Here is a 22,960-nt window from a genome sequence, read left to right as displayed (position 1 = left end):
ACCAGAGCCCAGGTGAGTGCCTGCAAGTGGGAGTCTGTGTGTGATCCATTTAAGAGTATGTCTTGGTTGTCAGCAGCCTTTTGCATCATCCAGAAAGAAAGAATTCCTGTTGGTTTTCACAGCCAGATGTTTTGTGGGATCCTCTTCACAGCACTGATGTTCTGGACTGGGAAGCCTGGCATGGGCCTGGGATGGGACCTCTTGCTCCTTAGGGGAATCTCTGCAGTTGAGATGTCCCTCTTAAATTCTTAACTGCCACATCTGAGTGTGAGGCCAGTCCATTTAGTGTCTCTGTCTCTCCTATCACACCTGACCTGGTTTCTTCTTTATATCCTTAGTTGTAGGACTTCTGCTCAGCTAGTCGTCAAGAATGTTCTTTAGGTTGGTTATTGTATATTGAGTTATAATTTTGATGTAGTCATTGGAGGAGGCATATACAGCATCCACCTACTCTACCAACTTGACCAGAACTTGATACACTGACAATAAACTATCTGAAAAAGACATCTAGAAAACAATCGCATTCACAATAGTACCAAAATGAATAAAATAGGAATAAATTTAATCAATGAGGCAAAAGATCTGAATAGTGGAATCTATAGGACAATGATGAAAGAAATTGGAGAAGACACAAATAAATGGAAAGATAATATGTGTTCATTAAAAATTTTTAAAAAAATACCCATACTACCCAAAGCCATCTACAGATTCGATGCAATCACTATCAAATACTAATGGCATATTTCATTATCTGGAACAAATATTTCAAAAATTTATATGGAATCAATTAACAAGGTTTAATTTAAACAAAATGAAAAGGGAACCTACTTATTTTCCAATGATACATCTGATAAGGGGTCAATTTTCAAAATATATAAAGGACTTATGCAACTCAACATCAGAAAGACAAACAATCCAATTAAAAAATGGATAGCCGAAACCGGTTTGGCTCAGTGGATAGAGCGTCGGCCTGCAGACTGAAGGGTTCTGGGTTCGATTCCGGTCAAGGGCATGTACCTTGGTTGCGGGCACATCCCCAGTAGGGGGTGTGCAGGGGGCAGCTGATCGATGTTTCTCTCTCATCGATGTTTCTAACTCTCTATCCCTCTCTCTTCCTCTCTGTAAAAAATCAATAAAATATATTTTTAAAAAAAATGGACAAAGAACCTGTATAGATACTTCTCCAAAGAGGACATACAGATGCCAATAGACATATGAAAAGAATGCTCAATGTCACTAATCATCAGATAAATGGAAATTAATACCACAATGAGATATCACCTCATGTCTGCCAGAATGGCTTCCATCAATAAATAAAAAATAACGAGTACTGGTGGGGATGTGGAGAAAAGGGAACCATAGTGCACTGTTGGTGGAATGCAGATTGGTGCAGTCACTGTGAAAAACAGTATGTAGTTTCCTAAAAAAATTAAATCTAGAACTGCCTTATGACCCAGTGAATCCACTTCTGGGAATTTATCCTAAGAATCCTGAGCACCAATCAGAAAGAATATATGCACCCCTATGTTCATAGCAATTTATTTACAATAGCCAAGACCTAGAAATAGCTCAAGTGCCCACCAGTAGATGAGCGGATAAAAAAGCTGTGGTATATTTATACAGTGGATACTACTCAGCCATAAAAAAGATATGTTACCTTTTTTGATAACATGATTGGATCTGGAGAGTATTAAGTGAAATAAGCCAGTCAGAGAAAGGCAAGTACTATATGATTTCACTTATATGTGGAATCTAATGAACAAAATAAAGTAACAAACATAGTGGAGACAAACTCATAGAGACAGAGAACTGACTGAAAGCTGTCAGAGGGGAGAGGGTTGGGAGCTGGGTGAAAGGTTAGGAATTAGGTAAAAAACAAACTCATGGACACAGAGAACAGTATGGTGATTGCCAGAGGGAAGGGGGTGGGAGAGGTAGGAGAGAGAGTAAAGGGAAGGTAAATGGTAAGACTTAACTTGGGGTGGCCAACAGACAATATAATATACAGATGATGCATTGTAGAATTGTGTACCTGAATCTTATGTAATTTTATTAACCAATGTCACCCCAATAAATTCAATTAAAAAACAAAGAAGGTAGCTGTAGGTGCAAGAAGAAAAATTTGAGAAATTCCTAAATTCATATGTAGTCTAACCTTTCAATATCTGCATAATTTTGGATGAAAAATAATTCTTCTGAGATTACGTGGGAACAACAACACTTGCTTCACAGTGTGGAGGTGAAGATTCAGTAGAATATGTATAAAAATGTTATTTTTGAATTCAATTTAGATCTCATTTCCATATATATTCTCTGTACTTTTTTCATGGAATATTGTATGGTTTTATTCTTTACACTTTTTAATATATTCTGTGGTTAAGTTGAATATTATTGTGATAATCATCATAGAAATAATTAAATGATTAAAAAATTTAAGAGAGAATTTCTAATTGGTACTCTGGAATTCACATTTAGTAATCATAAAGCAAATATTTAAAATAGCTCCATATATTGCATTGTGTGCCTACCACTTATATAATAGAATTATACACTTGGAACCTATATAACTTTATTAACCAATGTCACCCCAATAAATTTAAAAAATAGTTATAAAAATGCCAAAAGAACTCTTTGTCATAAGAAAACCAAATGCTTTTCTTTTCCTCATTAAAAACTTTCCTGCTTAACTACACTGGGAAAACCTAAAGGACCATAGGCCATGATTCCCCAGGCCAAGTGATCTCACAATCTCATTTCTCTGCAGCATCCCTTGGTCATTACCCCCTGGGGCTGTAATTAGCTGATGCTCTGACTGTTTTATAAAGCCATTTGTGTTTGTCTATAATGATCCTGCATAGGATCCAGTTGATTTTGGAAGAACTATATCTTTCTGAATCTTAACTGATGCTATACTCGTAGTTCCCTGGCAAAATAGGTAGGTAAGAGGGACAGAAATAAAATCTATAGTGAATAAATCAGCTAACCAAGGTTATTATGTTCCAGGCATGCAGAACTTAGGCTTGGGCCCTGGGCCTTGCAGCCGCTGTGGCTTTGCTCGGATGGTCATCTGCTCTAATTATCATATTACCCTTGTATTAGTATAGATTATTTGGATGTGCCAGTTTATTTATCCACTCACCTATTAAAAATCATTTTGGTTACTTCCAAGTTTTGGCAATTATGAATAAAGCTGCTATAAACATCCATGTGCAGGTTTTTATTTGGACACAAGTTTTCAATCCATTTGAGTAAATACTAAGGAACATGATTGCTGTATCTTATGGTAAGAGTATATTTAGTTTTGTAAGAAACTGCCAAACTGTCTTACAAAGTGGCTGTACAATTTTTTCATTCCTACTAGTTTTCTGCTCCTGTTGCTCCACATCCTTGCTAGCATTTGGTGTTGTTAGTGTTTTGAATTTTGGCCATTCTGATAGGTATGGAGTTGTGATATCTATCTATATCTATCTATCTATCTTTCTTCATTTTCTCCTCCCATTTATCCTGAATGACAAGGGGAATATCCAATGTAATCTGATGTGGTCATAAAAATTAATTTAATGTTCTTCATGTGGGAATGGAAGTTTATGGCTTTGGACTGTGGGGACAGCAGTGGTGGAAGGACCACAGCCTCATCAGGGCACAAAGCCTCTCCCTGCATCCCTCAGGCAGCCTTTCAGTAGTATCTCCACCAGGAGAAAAATTTTCAGTTGAGAAATATACTCAAGCGATTGGATGCAGTTGTAGATATGAAAGCTTTACCTAAATTTAGGTCTAGTTTCAATACTTGAGAATAATGGCAGAATCTGAATTTGAGGAATAATTTGTTGTACTTTAAAGTCACTCAGACAGATAGCTTTCAATACATAATGGATACCATTTATTGTGCTAGCCTATGTGCTAGGTATGGTTAGGAATGTTTACATTTATTATATCATTTGTTTCTCAAACACCCTGCAAGTGAGGCATTATTATCTCCATGTTAGTAATGAGAAATCTGAAGCTCAGAGAGGTCAAGTAATTTGGTCATAATCACATAGCAAGTGAATGATGGAGCCTGGATTTTAAAAAAAGCCTGGCTGATGTCAAAGTCGAAGCTTTAACCATTCTGATATAATGTTTGAAAGGCAATCTGTGAATTTTTGTCTTTTTAGGGTTAAAGAAGATAGGAATGAAATATTGGAAATGATTTCTGGACTTTTGAATGTGATCATATAGCCGTGTGATAACTCCACCACGTAGAAGCACCACATACCTTTGGAAATAACTGTACTGTGACCCTCAGTAACAGAAGCTGATCGGACAGAGAACCCTTCTGGAATGGTAGAACACACAGAAAACACACACCAGGGAGAATTTCATGTGCCTGTTGTCTGTTGCCCTGTATACCTCCTTCTCCTGCTTGGTATATACTAGAATCCTCAAATCATACCAACAGTTAAAATCTTTACAGTAAATTACACACGTATATCATTGTGCAATATAACAAGCAATCGTTCTGTTCATTGTCATGTGGTTTTCACAGAAATTCTGAGCCTTAGAGGGCATGTAATGGAAGCATCTGCCTTTTGTCTCCTTCCTTAGATGAACCTAGTGTCAAAGACAGGAGCAACCCCGAATTAAAGGTGAGAGATTGATATTCTCTTTAACTTACCTGGATTCTCAGAAACAGAGGCTACCATATTTCATATTACATGAACCTTATTCAGCTATTTTCTCTGGATACGCATTTCCTTTATATTGTGCATGTCTTCCCTAATTATCCCTTTCCCCATCTTTCCCATATTTTCAATCTTCATTCTTTATCTTTTCTTTATTTTATTTTCCCCTCTGCATATAAGATTATTCCTTAGACTTTAGAAAAATAAGTTGAGTGCTGGCTCTAGGTTTAGAGATTAAATGCTTTCTAATCCCCGGCAAGAAATATGTTGTGAAGCCTTAGGTGCCTTATCACTGGGAGACTATTAATCATGGCTTCTATAACGTTTTCAATGAGGAATTTTCCCTTATGCCTGTTTAAAACTATTGGAAAATGTGATTGAGAAAGAATAGAATCAAGAATAATAAAGATCACTGACCTGAAGGCATGGCCTTACGACAGGCTGGGGTTATTTACTTATTTATTTTTTTAATCCTCACCCAAGGATATTTTTCCATTGATTTTCAGAGAGAGTGGAAGAGAGAGGAAAAGACAGAGAGAAATATCAGCATGAGAGAAACACATAGATTGGTTGCCTCCTGCACGCTCCAGGGCCGGGGAGGAGCTTGCAACCGAGGTACGTGACCTTGACCGGAATCGAACCCAGGACCCTTCGGTCTGCAGGCCGACACTGTATCCACTGAGCCAAACTGGCTAGGGCTGGCTGGGGTTATTAATCTAACCTCTCAATCAAGAACTACCTACTGACTTTCTATAGGTACCTGGGTATAAAATATGGGCTATATACATATGAATAATGATAGTTAATATTAATGGGCAACTTCTTATTATACACTGAGTGGCCAGATTATTATGATCTCTGAATGCATAATAATCTGGCCACTCAGTGTACTTATGTATAAGGGAAAGCTTGCAAATCTTGATATGTCAAGTGACCAGGAGATAGTGGCCCCCAGCCTCTGGCTAGTAAGTCCTCTGCTTCTTTCTAACTACCCACAATGCAGTTCTTATACATGGAAAAACCTTATTTTAAAATCCCAACTCTGTGGTCAGTCTACACTGAGTGGCCAGATTATTATGTGTTCAGAGATCATAATAATCTGGCCACTCAGTGTATAATTCAAGGTATTTTCCTCACATTGTATATTTCTTCCTTTTTTCCTATTCAGTTCTCTCTAATCCTTAAAGGGCCAAATCAATATCTGTGCTCCTGGCCTTTCCCAACTGCTCTTACTGACACTGCCCCTCCCCAGCAAAAAACCCCTCACTAATATTCATCTTACTATTCACTTTAAGTATATTGTATACCACATTAGATTGTATTTGTTCTGTGTGCAATTCATGTATTTTCAATTATTTTCTTGGTTCTTTGGCTTACAGGAGTTAACAAAAAAAAAACAAATCAGTATGAAAGAAATTTTAAATAGAAACTACAAGAAGTATTTAGAATTTTAATTGACCTTTGCACACAATAAAATTTAGAAAGACCAAAAGAATGGGCTCCTTAGAAACATCACCTTAAATTTTTAAAAATATGTCTTTATTGATTTTAGAGAGGAAGGGAGAGGGAGAGAGATAGAAACATTGATTGGCTGCCTCCTGCATCTCTCTACTGTGGATGGAGCCCACAACCGGTCATGTGCTCTGATGGGGAATTGAACTGGCATCCTCTTGGTGCATGGGGCAACACTCTTGGTGCATGGGGCAACTAAGCCACATGGGCCAGGGCTCACCTTGAGTTTTTTTTTTTTAACAGTTGTAATGACCAGTTAGAGAAGCAGCAAAATAAGAATCAGTACAAAAATTACAATATCAATGAATAATCGCTTTCCTAAATACAATTAACTATTTATTGTATTGGTCAAATAATCCTTAATTGGGCACACATTTTACATTTACTTGTTGTTAGCCTGCTATATAGTTTAGTATTAATAATGGACACTTTGTGTAAAAGTCACTGGTTAGTTTGTGTGTTAACCAGGAAAAATCACTGTTTCCCATTTTTCTCTTTTTTACTTATTTTCTCTAGCATTTGTCTTTCTGGAATAGGAATCAAGAGACCTAACTGTTGGTGCCCAATTCTGACAGTTGTGTGAATCTGAGGAGTTCAGTTTACTTTGTTGAGTCTCATGTTTTCCACCTGAATGATGACCAATTGGACAGGATGGTCTTTATATAATTCCATGAGAATTCTTCTCATCACAATGTGGACATGTGCTTTTTCTCATTAAGGCCTTGGGTCTTTTTTTTTTTTTTTTTTTTTTAACAATTACTGAGTTTCCTGGGTCTCTCCCCAGTGTTTCCATCATGTTTCCATGCTTATTCATCCCGTCAGTCTTCTCCTATGCAGACTCTCCCTGCCCTGATGAGCAAGCAGCACATGTGGCTGTTCCTTGCCTTCCCCCTACACCAGGTCTCAGGTTTCTGATTATAGAAAGTATGTGCTTGAGACTGTGGACTCTTGGCAACAGAGGCGACAGTGTAATTACCATGTGTAGGTGAGAATATAGAGATTCATGCCATAGTCAGTTCACTCAGGACTCTATGAGTTTTATGGTCTGGGATGAATGAGGGCATCAGTCATAGGGCCCTTTGTGGAGTTGTAGCTGCAAAAACGAAGGATGTCGATATACCTGTTCTAGTGTATTTCATCAACTCCTAAAATGATTAACCTGTATGAAGTGTTTTCAGGAACTACTCTCTACTATAGGGAATGATTGAGGTGGGCACTGAATACGGAGAAACATAACACTGTTTCTTGCTCACCCTTCACATCACATATAAATACAATACATATTAAAGGACTAAATCTCCAGTGTTGCATTTTGTATTTTATGGTTCAAATCAAGAAGAAAGCGAATCTGCCCCCCTAAAATGTATCTCATTAGTGTTTGATATTTCTCTTATTTTTGTAATCATAAATCAAAAGTATAAAATACAAAGTCTCTTGAAGATAAAATATCAGAATGTATTTCAGTCAAAGTAAGCAGGGTAGTATAAAATATCAGAACAGGTTACCATGCAGGCAGTACTCAGTATTTTAAAGGGTTGAGGGATGTCAGTGGACATAAGGGTGTCACCAAAGGGTATCACCGATGAATGAAAATTCCATATCTCAACTATTCCAAACGCTGGTCCTTAATACCCAGGTTTGTATGGGCAGAAAAAAAGCTGCAGTGCTACTTTGTATTTTCAGTGGCTAAGTTAGGCATGTGCCTTGGCTAAACTCTGATGAAATATCCCAAATACACATTTATTAGGCCTAGAGAAAGCCTTGCATCATTAGGAGGCATAGGCTCCTTATAAAAGCCTTGCAGAGTGTCGAGGCCAGCTTAGGGCTTTGTAGTTATGAAAAATTGTGTGGAAATTAGAGACACCCAGGATAGCAGTGGACATGATAAAGTATGATGGAAAATAGTGCTGGTTCTATATTTTATCAAGATCCACATACTTGTCCTGTTCTACTATACTTAGAGGCTCTCCAGTTTCACAAACCCCAGCCTCTTCATTCAGTTTCAATCTACAGTCGATCCTAACTCAGCCTCAACTCATGTCTCAGGAACCTTTCACTCCAGGTGACAGCCCTTCAGTTAATCATGCTTTCCTCTTATCCCTGCTTTCTGTCAGCGGATTGTGAGAACACACTGGAAAAAGAAGAGGATAATGAGAATATACATAAAAACAAGATGGACTTTGTTGGAAATGAGGAATAGTCAATATCAGAAGTGATTTAAACAGGTGATGAATGTCACGAACACTCATGAAACTTTTGTTCTTGCTTAATCTGTTAATTTGAGAGCTGAACATTACAGTGAGAGTATTGGAGACAGGTTTAAAGTATGTTGCAGCTCACATGTTGTGATATTATGTTGACTTTTATTTTTCGTTTGTATATTTGAGGAACTGGATAACTGTATACTTCTCATGTATAATGAGAACATTGAACTTCATTGACATGTTGTCATCTCCATAATCACAATTTCCTCCTCATTTTCTTAGTTCTCATAATTTCAGCCACATCCCAGTTGGGTGGATCTATGGATGAAGGGAATCACTCGGTTGTGTCTGAGTTTGTGTTTCTGGGACTCACCCACTCATGGGAGATCCAGCTTCTACTCCTGGTGTCTTCCTCTGTGCTCTATGTGGCAAGCATGACGGGAAACATCCTCATTGTGTTTTCTGTGACCACTGATCCTCATTTACACTCCCCCATGTACTTCCTATTGGCCAGTCTTTCCTTCATTGACTTAGGAGCCTGCTCTGTCACCTCACCAAAGATGATTTATGACCTTTTCAGAAAGCATAAAGTCATCTCTTTTGGAGGCTGCATTGCTCAGATCTTCTTCATCCATGTCATTGGTGGTGTGGAGATGGTGCTGCTCATTGCCATGGCCTTTGACAGATATGTGGCCATATGCAAGCCTCTCCACTACCTGACCATCATGAGCCCATGAGTGTGCATTTTGTTTACAACTGCTGCCTGGGCCCTTGGTGTCAGTCACTCGTTGTTCCAACTAGCATTTATTGTTAATCTGCCCTTCTGTGGTCCTAATGTATTGGACAGCTTTTACTGTGACCTTCCTCGGCTCCTCAGACTGGCCTGCACAGATACCTACAGATTGCAGTTCATGGTCACTGTCAACAGTGGGTTTATCTGTGTTGGCTCCTTCTTTATACTCCTTATTTCCTATATCTTCATCATGTTTACTGTTTGGAAACATTCTTCCGGGGGATCATCCAAGGCCTTCTCCACTTTGTCAGCTCACATCACTGTGGTCCTTTTGTTCTTTGGCCCAACCATGTTTGTTTATACATGGCCACACCCCAATTCCCAGATGGACAAGTTTCTTGCTATTTTTGATGCAGTTCTCACGCCTTTTCTGAATCCAGTCATCTACACATTCAGGAATAAAGATATGAAGGAGGCAATGAAGAGAGCATGCAAAAATTTAGTGATTTACAGAAAGATCTCTTAAGTGATATGATAAGTCCTTTTTACTAACCATGGTGTAGCCTTTTGTTTCTATGTTTGATATTTTAGATTCAGGAAGTTTGAGGCACCACATATTGATTTGAATGTTATCAAACCTTTAACATATTTTTAACTGCTGAATGTATTTATTCCCAGGGAAGAGTGGGCCATAAAGACAGTATATCTATCTATGTAAATCCCATTAAAATTTTTTCAGATATGTTATATAGTTTTCAGTGAATAGGTCTTACGTATCTTTTTTGAGATTTATCCTTAAGTATTTAAATTTTTGATACTGTTTTAAAAAGTATATTTTTGTTTATTTTGTAATTGTTTATTACTAATATACATAAATACAATAGATTGTTTTTGCTTATTGATTGACATTGAATCTTGAAGACATTACTTCTACTAGTTTTTTTATAGATTAAGATTTTCTTTATAGATGATCATGTTGTCAGTGAATAAAAACATTTTACTCCTTTTATTCTAATGTGTTGATTTTATTCATTTTTGTTGCCTTTATTGAATTTGATAGATTAAAAGGTACAATGCTGAATAGAAGTGGTTAGAATGAACATGCTTGACTTATTCCTATTCTTATGAGAAAAACATTCAGTTTTTTATCTTTAAACTAGAGGCCCAGTGCACAAAATTTGCACCAGCCTGCACTCAGCCCAGCCTGCACCCTATCCAATCTGGGACCTCACAGGGGGTGTCCAACTGCTGGTTAGGCCCGATCCCCTGCTGGCCTGATTGATGCCTAACTACTCCCCTGCTGGACCAATCACCCCCAACTGCCCTCCCCTGCTGGCCCAGTTAGCCCCCAACTGCCCTCCCCTGCTGGCCATCTGTGGTGGCCCTCTTGTGACGACTTGGGGGTGGCCATCTTGTGATGACACGAGGCAAGACACCACCTAGGCTTTTATTAGTATAGATATAATGCTAGCTATAGGTTTTTCATAGATGCCCTTTTCAAGTTGAGGAAGTTCCATTCTATTCAGTTTGTTGAATAGTTTTAAAACCAAGAATAAATGTTGGATTTTGTAAAATGCCTTTTTTTGGTTTAGTATCAGGGTAATGCTGGTCTTTTTAAAAATTAAGTTTATCAAGGTGATATTGGTTAATAAGATTATATACATTTGAAGTCTACATTTCTATAATACATGATCAATATATAGCATTGTGTGCCCATAATCCAAAGTCAAATCATCTTCTCTCACCATATGTTTGATCCCCCTTACCCTTTACTACCCTCCCACCCTTTTCACCTCTGGTAACCACTATACTGTTATCTGTGTCTATAAGTTTTTTTTTTCTTGTACTTATTTATTACTTTTAGTTTTAAAATGTACTTTCTTATTTTAAATTTACTGCAAGAGTTTTGTAGAATTGATATGATTTCTTTCTTAAATGTTTGGTAAACTTTACCAGTGAAGTCATCTAGGCCTGGAATTTTCTCTGTGGGAAGGTTTTCAAGTATAAATTCAATTTTTATATACTTTGAGTATCCCAATAAATTAGTACATTTATTTATATTGTTAAATTTATTGGAAAAGGTTGTTCCCAATATTCCCTTATTATCTTTCTAAATATCTGTAAGATGTGTGATATTTTCCTTTCTTTCTCATTCTGAATATCTGTAGTTTGTGTCTTTTTTGTTTTTTATCTTATCAGCTTGGCTAGAGTTTTTCAACTTTTTTATTTTCTCAGAGAACCAGGTTTTTGTTTCATTTATTTTCTCTATTTCTGTTTTTTTTTCTGTTTTCTATTTCATTAATTTCTGCTTGTAATCTTTATATTTATATTATTTTTTCTTCATTTTCAATTTGCCTTTTACTTAGTTTCTTTAGGTAGAAACTATGTTGTTCATTTGAGACCTTTCTTTTTTTTAATACAGGCATTTAGTTTTTTTAATTTCCCCTTAAGCACTGATTTAACTGCATCACAAATTTTTATATATTGTTTTCTTCTAAATCAGTTCAATATGCTTTCTAATTAAAAAAATTTTTTTAAACACATGTGTTAAAATTTCTATGGAAAATTTCCAGATATTTTGTCATTGATTCTAATTAATTTTCACTGTAGTCCACAACCTTCTTTGTATGATTTGAATAGTTTTAAATTTATGAAGACTTGTCCTGGCCAGTGTGACTTCGTTGGAGTGTCATCCCATACACTGAAAGGTTGTGGATTCAATCCCCAGTCAGATTCCTTACAAGAAGGCAACTGATTGATGTCTCTTTCTCACACTGATGTCTTTTTCTCTAAAATCAAAGTAGGTCCTTGAGTGAGGATTATAAAAGTTTATGAAGACTTGTCTTATGGCCTATAAGAGAGCAGGTTTTTAATCTCACCTCATATTTAGCACTGTCAGTTTGCAGAGCCTGGTTCCTTGACACAGCTAAGAACATAGGAAAGGGAAGGGCAACTGTTTACAGCTGGTGCTGCTCTGTGAGACTGGAAGTAAACACAGAACTGAGGTTTATTTCCAGGAAGGAGGGAAGGAAGCAGAAGGGGCCTAATCCCCAGAAATTCAGAGTGCCATCTGTGAAGCCAAGTTCTTGCTCACACTGAGTGCTAAAAAACTGGAAAAGCTGTTTTCTGGTCAGCTAGCAACAAAGTAAAGAAGTGTGTATCCTCTTATAGTTGGCACTGTTCTGCAAGATTGACAAAAACCACAGAACCAAGGCTTTTTCTCCAGGAAGGCAAGAAAGAAGTTAAGAGGGTCTTGTTCCAGCCTTAAAGCACACACTCTGAGGGATCTTGCTTCATAGTGAGCACTGTTGACTGGTGAAGGTCTCTCCTGGTCAAAACCAGTTCATAAAGACTTGAAGAGGAAGTTGATTATTTAAATACACAGACAAAAAAAGCAAACCTACAAGGAACATAAAGAATGAAACATAACACAACCCAAGGAGGAAAACAAATCTCCAGGAACCAATCTAAAAGAAATGCAGATCTATGGAGATCTATGAATTATCTGAAATATAATTAAATATAATCATCTTTAATAAGCACATTGAGTTATAATAGAACATGATAAGCACCTAAATAAAATCAGGAAAGCAACATTTGAAAAAAACCCCTGAGAATATCAACAAAAGAGATAGATATGATAGGAAAAAGAACCAAACAAAAATACTGGAGGTAAAGAATACAATAATTAAATTGTGAAGTTCACTAGAGGGGGTTCAACGCAGAATTTGTCAAAAATAAGAAAGAATTAATGAACCCGAAGACAAGCCATTTGAATTTATACCTGTCAGAGGAGCAAAAGGATAAAAGTATGAAATAGAATGAAAAAACCCTAAGGGAATATGACACACCAACAAGAAAATAAATATATGTATCAGAGTAGATCCAGAAAGAGAAGAGAAGATAAGAAAGAGAGAGAGAGAGAGAAAGAGAGAGAGAGGAGTATAAACCCCATTTAAAGAAATCATGGCTGAAAACTTCCCATATTGAGGGAAGAAAATCAATATCCAGGGGATTTCAAGATGGTGGCAGAATAGGTGGAAGTTACACTCACCTTCTTCCAGGACCAAACTGGAATAACAACAATCAATCACCCTGAATAACCAACTGAAGACTAGCTGAAGAGGAGTCTTATAACCAAGGACTTACAGAAGAAGGCACATTGAGATTGGTAGGAAAGATGGAGATGCATAAAAGACTGGCCCTACTCCCACTGGCTATTACTGAGGTTCTGGATGGATATCTCAGTGGAGGGAGTTTCCCCTTAGAAGTGTGGAGCCTAAACCCTAGGCTGGGCTCCCCAGCCAGAGCACCAGAGCCAGGAAGAGGTGCCCAATAATATCTGGCTATGAAAAGCAGCAGGGTTTCTGTGTACCAGAAAGAGACCAGAATCGGCTAGAGACATGGGTACCCTTTTAAAGGGCAAGTGCACAAAATTTCATTTGCAGACACTCACCCTGGATTCTGGTGGAGGAAAGGAAGAGCAGACTAGAGACCTGGGAGGACAGCCACCAGGATCCCTGTGCTGAGTCATTCTCCCATACCACAGATGCCCTCTTTTTTTGGATGGAACACTCCCTTTTATGTGGTATCAGCCTGGGGCAAAGCAATTGCCCCATCCTCTGGACTCTTTGTCACCCCACCCTGCAAAGCTTAGGCCCTGCTGGGAGTCAGCTTCCTTGGCTAGTATGTAGAGGTCTGGGAAAACTCAGGGGATGTCAGTGACTAAGTTGCCTGGCTTTGGGGTAGGGGCCATTCCCCCCAATTTCCCATGAATCTGAATGGTGTTTCCCACTCACTGGAGACTGATAGAACTACCCTTCTGGCTTTTCATAGATCCACCCTTTGGTCTCTGAAGGCCCCAATGCCTGACCCCTAGTGGCTCTGCCTTGCTGAGGTTGGGGTAAAATCCAGGACAGATTGACTTATATGGCTCTGTGGTGGGGGCCACATCCACCACCTTCCCTGAAGCCTGGCTGGCACCTCTGAATCATGGGAGATTCACTAGCTCCATTCTCTCAACTCCACCAGAGGCTCTTATAGTAACTGAACCTAACAGGCAGCTGGCAGGCAGAGGCAGGTGCAGGCAGATCTCAGGGTGCCTTGGGACTTTTGCTGACCTGCTTTCTTGGGGTTGGTGCTGGTAAAAGCCAAACTTGGTGCACAGCTTGTTTTTTCCCACATGTACCCAAGCCCTGCAGAGGCAGCCACAAACTGTGGATCACTTGTAGCTCCAAACAGGTTGTCCAGGGCCAGGCACAGACAGTGTCTGACATTGGCCTGCACCAGAGTTCCTCTGAAAAGGTCCAGAACCAACACACCCCATGACCAGCTTCAGACAATATCAGAGCAGGATGCAATAAGCTTCACAAGCAGAATATCCAAAGGGAGATCTCGGCAGACACCAAACTCTGCTGAGGTGAATTCCGCTTTGTGTAGTCAGCACCTGCTCTGCAGTTCACTTACTATTGTCGGGTTTGTGGCTCACAGTTAGCCAGTCTGAGGGTTGGTCCTACACACGAATGCACCAATAGCAATCAAGACTCAATTACAGCCATAGCTGGTTTTGCTCAGTGGATAGAGCATTTCAGTTGCAGCCTCCTTCCCAGCCCTGGCCCAGGGCCTGTGCAGGAGGCAACCAATTGATATGTTTCTCTCCCATCAGTATTTTCATCTGTCTTTCCCTCTCTCTTCCACTCTTTCTAAAAATCAATGGGAAAAATATCCTTGGATGAGGATTAAAAAGAACAACAAAAAACAAAAACAACAAAACAAAACAAAAGATTCAATTACAACAAGAGGGCCCACATAACCCACACAAGGAACATTCTTGGAGCACCAAGCTCAGGTGATCAAGGAGTCTGTGCTAATGAAATCCATAGGACACCTACTATATAAGGCCACCCCATGAAGACTAGGAGTCATAGTAGATCTCTCTAAAACATAGAAACAAACACAAAGAGGCAGCCAAGATGGGGAGAAAAAATAAAAAATAAACAGGTCCCAAATGAAAGAAAAACAAAAAAAAGAGAATCTCTAGAAAAGGAACCAAATGAAATGGAGGCAAGCAATTTATCAGATACAGAGTTCAAAGTAATGATTGTAATGTTGATCAAGAAACTTAGTGAGAACTACAACAGCATGAAAAAGAACATAGAAACCATAAAAGGACCAGTCAAAAATAAAGAATACAATATCTGACATCAAGATTACACCTGAAGGAATAAACAGTAGGTTGGATGAAGTGGAGGACTGAATCAATAATTTGGAAGACACACAATCAGAGCAGGAAAAGAAAAAAGAATTAAAAAAATGAGGATTGTTAAGGAATCGTTGGTACAACATGAAGCATAACAATAACTACATCATAGTGGTACCAGAAGGAGAAGAGAGAGAGCAAGGAATTGAGAATCTATTTGAAAAATAATGACCGAGCCCTAGCCTTGGTTTGGCTCAGTGGCTAGAGTGTTGGCCTGTGGACTCAAGGGTCCCAGGTTCTATTCCAGTCAAGGGCATGTACCTAGGTTGCAGGTACATAACCAGTAGGGAGTGTGCAAGAGGCAGCTGATCAATGTTTCTCTCTCTTTCTAACTCTCTATTCCTATTCCTTCCTCTCTGTAAAAAATCAATAAAATATTAAAAAAAAGAAAGAAATATTGACCAAAAACTTCCTTAACTTGGTGAAGAAAAAAGACACACAATGCCAGGAAGCACAGAGTCCCAAACAAAATGAACCCAAAGAGGCCCACATCAAGGCACAGAATAATTAAAATGCCAAAGATTAAAGACAGAGCATCTTAAAAGCATTACGAGGAAAGCAATTAGTCCCTACATGGGAGCTTCCATAAGACTGTCAGCTGATGTCTAAACAAAAACATTGCAGGTCATGAGGTATTGGAAATAAATATTGAAGGTGATTAAAGCAAGGCCTTACAACCAAGATTACTCTACCCATCAAGTGTATTTCTAGCATCACATGAGCTCACTCATCTAGGGGAAATGATGAACAACATAGACTGATGAATAAGAACAGCATCGATCAGGCTGTCAGACCTCAGAGGGAAGGTAGGGGAGGGTGGGGATAAGGTAGAGAGATCAACCAAAGGACTTGTGTGCATGCATATGAGCTTAACCAGTGATCATGGACAACAGGGGGGTGGGGGCATGCGTGGGGAGGGACATATAAAGAGATTTAGAATGGAAGGACATATAAAGAGATTCCCACACAAGAAAAATTAAAGGAGTTTATCACACCAAACCAGTATTACAATGAACGTTAAAGGGTATTCTTTAAGAAGAAGAGAAATAGTTAAAAATATGAATAATAATATGGCAATAAATACATATCTGTCAATAATTGAATGTAAAAAACAAAATAAACACACAAGCAGAACAGAAACAGAAAAGTAGTGACAGAGAACAAGCTGAGGGTTGGCAGATGAGAGGGTGGGTGGGGGATGATTGAAAAATGTGAAGGGATTAGAATTACAAATTGGTAGTTACAGGGATGTAAAGTATAGCATAAGTAATACGGTCAATAATATTGAATAACAATGTATGACATCAGATGGGATTATCACTTAGTTATATAATGTCTAAAAACTGGTTTATACACTTGAAACTAATATAATATTGTATGACAACTATAATTAAAAAATAAAAAACTTTAAAGTAAAAAAAATAAGAAAATTATATGCCAACAAATTGGATAACCTAGAACAAATGGGCAAATTCTTAGAAACATATGATCTACCAACTCTGAATTGTGAATAAATGTGACATCTGAATGGAACAATGAATGAGGAGGTTAGTAATCAAATACTTTCCAACAAAGAAAATTCCAGGTCTGAATGGATTTACTGGTCGATTCTACCAGATATTTTTAAAAAAATTAATGTAAATCCTTTTTAAACACCCTTTTAAAAATTGAAGAGAAGCCAAAGTCCCAAACTAATTTTACCAGGACAACATTACCCTGATGCCAAATATAGACCATGTCAGTGCAAATTCCCATCTTGAGATCAAGCAAGGGGCCAGAAAGCCTCTATGACTCCCCTAAAAGAAACTTTTGTCATCTGTAACTACTGCATAATGTCTTCTTCAGGGAAAAATCTAATATCTTTATTGCTAAATTACAAGGCAACTTGAGTTCATAACCTCACACCATCTCTTAAATTAAAGGTATGGGATTGATTGAGAAGTAAAATAAAAATGGAGGCATATGGGCAGATTCCAATAAAACTAAGAAACTTGAATCTCTAAATTCTTCCAATCCTTTCTACTGGTGGAGGCATCTTTTCTTTCTGTACCTGAAGAGATTTGTCTGAAGAAACTGTAATGACCTTCCCTGAATTGGTTGCCATACATGGGACCACTGTTAATCCTCAGTTTCTGCCCTCACCTATTTACATTGCTCCTAGTCCTATAATCAGTTTCAAGTCCCAGAAATCTACAATAAGTCAGGGACAAAGTAGGACTCATGAGAAGATGGAGTACACATCAAAAGAATTGCAAGATTTTACATATTTATATTAACAGAAATCCAGAACATGTATGGGAATGAATTCTAAGGGTGTTGAGCTGGATGGAAGGAATGCAATATTGGATTGGGCCACATTTAATGATATTATGGCACTAAGCAATGATTTTGTGTTCAATATGTTAGTTCAGATGGCTGGTAGTGACTGTAATAGTTTGCTTTTTTGGTTGACTGCAAACTTAGATGCAAATCTGGCATATATAGAATGTACTTGATCTGCCAGAACCTCCTTAATTTATTATAGAAGATAGCATTATTCAAAGGCTCAAGGATATTGTAATATTGCAATTGACATAAGATTTTCCTCCCCATTATTCTTATTCAGTTATTATTTACTTTCCTTGTTACACAGGGCTATCTATGGCCAAAAAAAGTGTAACAGGGGAAGGAAATGGTAATTTACAGAAAGAGATGTCACCCCCCAAGTGACCCATTAACCACTTTTCCCCTTAGTTACCCTGGGAAAGCCAAAATGATTCTAAGAGACAATTCCCATAATGGACTGATTTCTGGCTGGCAATACCAAGTCTCTGCAATTCCACTTGGTCACTACCCAAGCATAATTAGTGCTGTTAATTAACTGCCTTTACTTTGGCAGCATTTTGTGTAACTCTTCGCACAGGGGAGAATTATGCAACAGAAAGAAACTTTCTAAGTTTTCTGGCTTCCTGAAGATGCAGTTACCTTATTCCCTGAGGCAGAGGAGCCAAATTTCCTTTGTTCATTGTGTTTCAGTTTTAAAAATATATCTACACTTAGAGGGTTAGTTTCTACTAATGGTAGTTGAATGTAGGTTTCCAGACAAGAATGACAAGGTTGGAGGTTTTGTGCTGTACCTTGCTCACCATACTTTGGCTTTAATTTTATTTATTATTTTAAATTGCAAAATAAAACATGATACACAAAATTTTATAGTATAACCAATTTTATAAAGTAATCATCACTCAAGTCATTGTATAGAACTAGGTAAAAGATGCCATCCCAGAAATCTTCTCTGTGACTTATCCAAATCACAACCTCCTTTCTCCTCAAAATCATAATTCTGTTATTGTAAAAACTTCCTTGCATATATTTACAGCTTTATATTCCAAATGTGAATCCCAAGACACTATAGTTTGTGTTGGCAATTTTTTTTTCCATTTGATTTGGCAGACACCAAGTCAAATACATATGCAGTATTTGTATGTATTAAACGTATATCTCCAATATTTGCACACTTATGTAATGTCTAATATTTTGCAATCACAATAATACTGTGTAAATATATATATATTTGTATCTTTGGTGGTGTGTCTCCAGGTCCCAACAGTGGGATTATTGAGTTAAAGATTGATGCATACATAGTTTTATTAGATATTGCCAAATTCCCCTCTATAGGAGTTGAATTATTTTGTTGTTGTTGTTAATCCCCACCCAAGGATATTTTTCCATTGACTTTTAGAGAGAGTGGAAGGGAGGGGGAATAGACACGGAGAGAAACATCAATGTGAGAGAAACACAGCGATTGGTTGCCTCTCACACATGTCCCAACCAGGCCTAGGGATCGAGCCTTCAATTGAGGTATATGCCCTTGACTGGAATTGAATCTGAGATGCTTCAGTCCATGGGACTATGCTCTATCCACTAAGCAAAATCAGTTAGGGCACGAGTTGAACTATTTTGCATTCCCACTTGAACACTAGGTTTCTCCATAGTCTTGACAAGAATTTTAGTGTTTTTCCAACCTGATGTGTGAGAAATGGTATCTCATTGTGGTTTTAGCTTGTCATCTTATTATTGATGAAATTTAACATTTTTATATGGTTGAGAGATATTTCTTATCTGTTTTCAGAGTGTTTATATCTTTTGTCCTTTAAAAAATGAGGTTAAATGTACATAATGTAAAATGTATAATTTTAAAGTGAATAATTCAGTGGCATTTAGTACATTCACAATGTTGCACAACCACCCTCTCTCTAGTTCCAAAACATTTTCATCACCCCAAAAGTAAACCACATACTATTAAGAGGTTACTCCCTGTTCTGCTTCCCTGTCAGGCCCTGAAAACTACCAATTTGCCTTTTGTGTTTATAGATTTACCTAATCTGCATATTTCATATAAGTGGAATCATACAATGGGTACCCTTTTGTATCTGGCTTCTTTCAGCATATTTCTGAAGTTCATCCACATTATAGCATGTATAGCATGTTATTTCTTTTTAAGGTTGAGTAATAGTCCATTGTATAAATATACCACATGTTGTTTATCCATTAATTTGTTGAAAGATGTTTGGATATTTTGGCTATTTTGAATAGTGCTGCTATGAACACATCTATATAATTTTTGTCTGACTACTTGTCTTCAATATTTGTAGGTATATACCTAGGAATGAAATTGCTGGGTCATATGCTAACTCCATTTTTAACATTTTGAAAAACTGTAAAAATGCTTTCCAAAGTGGTTGCACCACTATACATACCCATAAGCAGTGTATGAGGATTCTGATTTCTCCACATCCGAACCAACACCAACAAATTTCCTTTTTCTAAGAAAGATAATGGCCTTATGTTGATTATGAAGTGGTATTTTGTGATTTTGATGTGCTTTCCCTAATAGCTAATAATGTTGAGCATCTTTTCATGTGCTTCTTAGACATTGGTTTATCTTCTTTGAAAAAAATGTTTATTCATTTTTCTCCATGTTTAGTTGTTGAATTTTTTTTGGTTGTTTTTGGTCTTTTTGTTGCTCCATTGTAAGTTTTTAAATATATATTCTAGATGCTAGAGCCTTTTCAGATATATGACTAATAAATATTTTTCTGATGTCTAGGTTGTCTTTTATTTACTTGATAGTGTCCCTTGTTATAAAAAAGTTTAGTTTTCATAAAGTCCAGTTTATTTATTTTTTTGTTGTTTGTGCTTTTGGTGTCATATCTAGGAACTCATTACCAATACAAGGCCATGATTTATTACTATATTTTCATCTCAGAGTTTTGTGGTTTTAGCTCTTATGTTGAAGTCATTGAACTTGAATTAAATGTTGTTTATGGTATGTGGAGGGGGTTCAACTTCATTCTTTTGAATATGGATGTCCAGTTCTTCCAGGACCTTTTGCTTCAGTAATTGCGCTTTTTAAAGTTAAGTTTGGCTCCTTTTTATAATTTCAACTTTACTGCTATTCTCAATTTGTTCCCAATTGTTCTATTGCTTTTCTTTAGCTCCCTGAGTTATTTTAAAACAGTTTTTGTTCAGTAAATCCAATGTATGTGCTTTCTCAAGGATAGTTTCTGCTTATTTCTTCTGTGCATGGGCTATATTTTCTTTTTTTATTTGCATGATTAAATGTAGGCCTCCTCTGCAGGAGGCAATCTGGCTGATCAGGGAAAGGTGCCGCCCCCATCACCTGCTTAATTTTTTAAAATGGAAATTTTGAACATTATAAATTCTGGAAATAAGAATCTTCTCCTCAAGTTTTTTTGTTTTTGTTTTTGTTTTTTTAAAATATATTTTATTGACTTTTTTACAGAGAGGATGGGAGAGGGATAGAGAGAAACATCGATGAGAAAGAAACATCCATCAGCTGCCTCCTGCACACCCCCTACTGGGGATGTGCCCGCAACCAAGGTACATGCCCTTGACCGGAATCGAACCTGGGATTCTTCAGCCTGCAGGCTGACGCTATATCCACTGTGCCAAACTGGTTAGGGCTGTTTAATTTCTTTTAAAATATTTTTGTAGTTTTTGTATTCTTTGTTATGTTGAGTATCTGAAGTCTCTATTCCTTTAGCATGTGTTCAGCTAGTGATTTTTGAAAGAGATTTTTCTTGAACACCAAGAAACAAAAAAGGAAAATTAAGAAGAAGAAAGACAGAGGGAAAAATATAAAAAAAAAACAACCCTCATCCAGTCTTTGCTTGGGCACTCCTTCACTACCCAGGCCTTATATAACTTTGCATTAGCCTTTACTTTCTCATAGAATGAGCCTATAAATCAGCCAGAGGTGAAAGCTTATGATCTTCTCAGGCATTTTCTGAGTATGTGCCCTGCCTGGGCATGCATATGGCTTTCTCAATTCCCCACTATAAATCAGCAGGATTTTAAAAGAACAAAATGTTTATTATTAAGATAAACTTTGTATAAAAGCATTACAGATCAAAAGTTATATTTACATTTATTGATTCAATGTCCAATTATGCATCAGACATTGAATGGACACAGCAGCAGGCTGCACATGCAAAGCGAAATGGAAAATCACTTAGATTCCACCTCTACCAAATGATTTGATTTATGTAAAAAAAAAATGGGAGAAAGGGAGAAGACACAGGAAATCTGCCCAGAAGCTAACCTAGCAGAGATGCCAAGTTCACAAGCTAGAAAGTAACCCATTTCCAAAAAGTCACTTCTCATTGTACTAAAAGTGCTTAAAAATTGAACATGAACCTTGTGCATAGTTTATAATTTCCCCAAGAAAGCAAAATTGCCAAGAATTGTGCTAGTATTACAATCAAATTTCCATGCAAAATGATTAAGAATTTATTTGAAACTAGAGGCCCGGTGCACTGTGGGGAGGAGGGGCTGTCCCTCAGCCCTCCCTGCCCCCTCTCACAGTCCGGGAGCCCTCAGGGGATGTCCTACTGACAGCTTAGGCCTGCTCCCTGTGGGCCTAAGCCGTCAGTAGGCCTCCTCTGCAGGAGGCAATCTGGCTGATCAGGGAAAGGCGCCGCCCCCATCACCCTGCTGCTGCTCCCACTGCCGGCCACCGCAGCCGCCAAGGTGTTTTCATCAACACGGACTCCAGTCCCTTCACCATGAAAAAATGACAACTTTCTTTAGGCATTTTCAAGATGTCTCTTTCATAGGATATGACATTTCTTATTTTTATTTTATTTTTTTATCCTCACCTGAGGATATTTTTCCATTGATTTTTAGAGAGCATGGAAGAGAGAGGGAAAGACAGAGAGAAACATCAATGTGAGAAGAATACTTTGATTGGTTGCCTCCTGCATGAGCCCTGACCTGGGCCCCGGCTAGGGAGGAGCCTGCAGCCTAAAGTAAAACTGTTAAATTAGATACAATCTGGCTAATGTCCTATAGGACAATAAAACCATCACTTTTTGAATTGGTGTGTCTTCTAGACAGAAATTAGTTACATCTTTAAAAGCCTAAAAATTCTTTTCATCTTCTCACTTTGCTGATCATTATATATAACTTTCCAGGGCTATAAATGTCAAAATATATGGAACTTATTTAATTGTGAATAGTGTGTCAGAGTTATGTGTTTCATAGAAAAGGAAATGATCATTCTGTGGGCCTCTAATGCCCCAATTATACT

The 22,960-nt window shown here is 37.6% G+C and overlaps 1 protein-coding gene across 1 annotated transcript; it reads left to right on the top strand.

Moving 5' to 3' along the window:
- Nucleotides 1-8,628: 8,628 nt before the first annotated feature.
- Nucleotides 8,629-9,636, top strand: LOC307097989 (olfactory receptor 4F3/4F16/4F29-like; the record flags this gene model as incomplete). The annotated part of the gene is given in 2 exon segments (XM_079768326.1): nt 8,629-9,111; nt 9,115-9,636. Coding segments are annotated over 2 exon segments (936 nt in total). The 5' UTR covers nt 8,629-8,697.
- Nucleotides 9,637-22,960: the final 13,324 nt, after the last annotated feature.

This window comes from Cnephaeus nilssonii, assembly GCF_951640355.1.
Source record: "Cnephaeus nilssonii genome assembly, chromosome: 4".
NCBI lineage: Eukaryota > Metazoa > Chordata > Mammalia > Chiroptera > Vespertilionidae > Cnephaeus > Cnephaeus nilssonii.
Note: the sequence above shows the minus strand (reverse complement) of the source record. Positions and strands in the feature narration are given on the sequence as shown.